At 60.2% G+C, this 2,916-nt stretch overlaps 1 protein-coding gene across 1 annotated transcript in view; it reads right to left on the minus strand.

Moving 5' to 3' along the window:
* Positions 1-2,916, minus strand: part of TNFAIP2 (tumor necrosis factor, alpha-induced protein 2) — a 13,447-nt gene that overhangs the window by 3,078 nt on the left and 7,453 nt on the right. Inside the window, exons 6-8 of the mRNA XM_010851412.1 lie at positions 2,049-2,171; positions 1,738-1,893; positions 1,430-1,551 (exon numbers count right to left, since the gene is read on the minus strand). Of these exons, the coding sequence (XP_010849714.1) occupies positions 1,430-1,551; positions 1,738-1,893; positions 2,049-2,171 (401 nt within the window). The remainder of the gene's footprint in view (positions 1-1,429; positions 1,552-1,737; positions 1,894-2,048; positions 2,172-2,916) is intronic.

Genomic DNA, 2,916 nt, shown 5'->3' on the forward strand with positions numbered 1-2,916 from the left:
GAGAAGCCCGCGCTCTGCAGTAAGAGGAGTTACTGCCATGAGAAGCCCGTGCTCTGCAGTAAGAGGAGTTACTGCCATGAGAAGCCCGCGCTCTGCAGTAAGAGGAGTTACTGCCATGAGAAGCCCGTGCTCTGCAGTAAGAGGAGTTACTGCCATGAGAAGCCCGCGCTCTGCAGTAAGAGGAGTTACTGCCATGAGAAGCCCGTGCTCTGCAGTAAGAGGAGTTACTGCCATGAGAAGCCCGCGCTCTGCAGTAAGAGGAGTTACTGCCATGAGAAGCCCGTGCTCTGCAACTCGAGAGCAGTCCCCTACCTGCTCAGTTAGAGAAAAGCTCACGCAGCAACAAAGACCAGCACAGCCAAAAGTAAACAATAAAAATTGTTTTAAAAAGTCACCTCCCCAGAGAGGATTTTCCAGCTCTAAAGTCAGCACCTCCCACCATTCACAACCTTGGTTAAACAATCTTTAAAACTTCCAAATAGTACTCCTTCGCCGGATGACCTCATCATTGCTAACCCTCATCTGACTATCTGTCTGTCAGAAGGCCTGGTCTGTCTTGTACCTCTTCCCATCCTGGTGCCTAAACACAGCCGGGTAGCTAGTAGGAGACCACTTGATAACTGTTGGCCGGCTGGGTGGATACAAGGATCCATGAATGGATAGACAGATAGGTGGGCAGGTGGATGACTAGATGGGTGGATGGATGGATAGATTGAAGGACAGACAGATGGGTAGATGAGTGCATGACCAGATGGCTGGATAGCTAGATGGGCGTCCAGATGGGTAAGCGGGTGCCTGTATGATGGGTAGATGGACGGAGTGGATGGGTGGCTGAACAGGTGGACTAGACCAGCCAGCGGCTGGACCAGGCTATGCGGGGACAGGCCAGTTACACCAGAGGACTCAACCCACAGAGACCACTGCCCTGGCTCACCAGATCCTCAGGCAGTCAGGGATTGAGCCTGCACTTTAGAACAGAGGCCCCAGAACACAGGTCAAGCCTCTGAGGGCCCCTAGGCTGACCGGCGGACCCCAGCTTCACTACGGACGTGCCACGGCCTCCAGCAGGTCCGTGGTCCCTCTGGTCTCGGATCCCCCTCTTAAGGAAATTCTCAGAGGATGCAGTGTGGAGCCGAATGCCTGGCTTTGCTGTCTCGGCTCTACGACTGACCAGCGCGTTACCCTGCACACGTTCCTCACACCCCCCAAGTCTCATCTGGACGACGGGGATGAAGAGTGTCAGCCCCCCCAGGCGGCAGCGAGGACCGAGTGAAGAGCCGCTGTAAAGATCTGGGCACAGTGGCCATTATCTATCTGTGCTCTGCCCATCCTCAGGGACTCACTCTGCATCCCCCACAGGCTCTGACCGCAGCAGGTAACCACAGGGCCACACTGCCTTCCCCGGGTGCTCGGAGGCCCCGGTTCTCACCTGAAGTCAGGGTACAAGGTGGCGTAGCTGGCCACCTCAATCTTGATGGCACTGGGGTCTTGCAGGCGAATGATCTCTGCAAGCCTGGGGAGGGCGTGGTGCAGCCAGGTGGCCGGGGAGCCCTGCAGGCACACGCTTGTTGAGAGAGGCTGACCCTGCCCAGAAGCGCGCCCAGGGGCCCAGAGAGGCTCAGGTCCGACCTGATCAGGTTTGGAGAGGCCCAGAGAGGCTGTCCTAGCCCGTGAAGAGCTTGGAGCAGGAGGGCAGCCCACCGCCATGGGAGGTTGAGAGGGGGGGCGGGGGCTTACACTCTGGGTGCAGAACTGCTGGATGAGCTGGGCGTTGGCCTGGACGTGCCCCGCCAGCTGCTGCTGCTGCTCTGCGGTCTTGAGGACCAGGCGCCGCTTGCAGAGGCGGGCGATGTACTCCTTCACCAGGTGCAGGTGGACCGCCTCCAGGAGCTCCTGGGTGGGTGAGCGGGCAGGGCCATGGGAACCCACCACCTCCCTGAAGGCCAGGGTCCAGGGAGGGGCGGTGGCCAGAGCAAAAAGCACATCCGGGTGTGCGCACACACACGTCTGCCTGCGTGTCCCCCGCCGGCAGCCCAGCACCCCCTCACCTCCCGGAAGCAGTCCTGCAGCTCTGAGAACTCAGGCATCCTCTCGGCCACGGCGGAGACAATTTCCTCCAGGGTCTGCTGGGGGGCAGCCCAGCAGGTCTGCGTGAACCTCTTGAACAGCGGCTGGGAGAGAGGGTCAGGCTGTGTGGCCACACCCGGCAGAGGACGGGCCAGCCCAGTAGACACGCACGCACAGACACGCACAGACACACACGGGGCCGGGACAGGGGTCGGGTTATATTAAAGACTCCCCGGGCGCTCCAGCAGGAAGTGGAGGCCGGGTCTGGGTCCCCTTCTCCAAGGCCGACCAGCCAGGACTGCCATCTGCCTGCCCTGAGGCCTTCTCCAGCATCTCCCTCCTTAGATAAATAAATTCCTGCATAAACAAAGCCCTGTGCTTGGCTGGGCCTATGACGATGACCCTGCCGAGTCATCCAGGGTCACTGCTTGGCCACCCGCAGCCTCCAGCACTAGACTCAGCACTGCCGCGGGGCAGGAGGCTGGACTACCTTCAGGTCCCCAAACAGGCTCTGGAGCAGGGTATCAAAGCCATGGCTCTTGAGCTCATTCAGGGGCCTCAGCAGGGAGCTCCGGAGGTCTGGCGGTGTCTGCCACTGCTGCTCCAGGGACGTCCTGGAAACACAGGAGGCAGGGAGGTCACGCCAGCCCCAGCCCCGCCCAGCCTGCAGCCCTAAACCCAGAGAGCCAGGGAGCCCCAGGCGAATCTCCCTAAACCATCGCTCTAGAACCCTCCCTGGCTCCCCAGGCCCGGTGGGAGCAAGACCAAGACACTCCATCCAGGCTCCCTAGGCGGGACCCAGCCTTCCCACCTAACACCCACCTAACACCACATCCTGTTCTAACTGAG

Source organism: Bison bison, unplaced genomic scaffold, assembly GCF_000754665.1.
Source record: "Bison bison bison isolate TAMUID 2011002044 unplaced genomic scaffold, Bison_UMD1.0 scf7180017864302, whole genome shotgun sequence".
In the NCBI taxonomy this organism is placed as follows: Eukaryota; Metazoa; Chordata; class Mammalia; order Artiodactyla; family Bovidae; genus Bison; species Bison bison.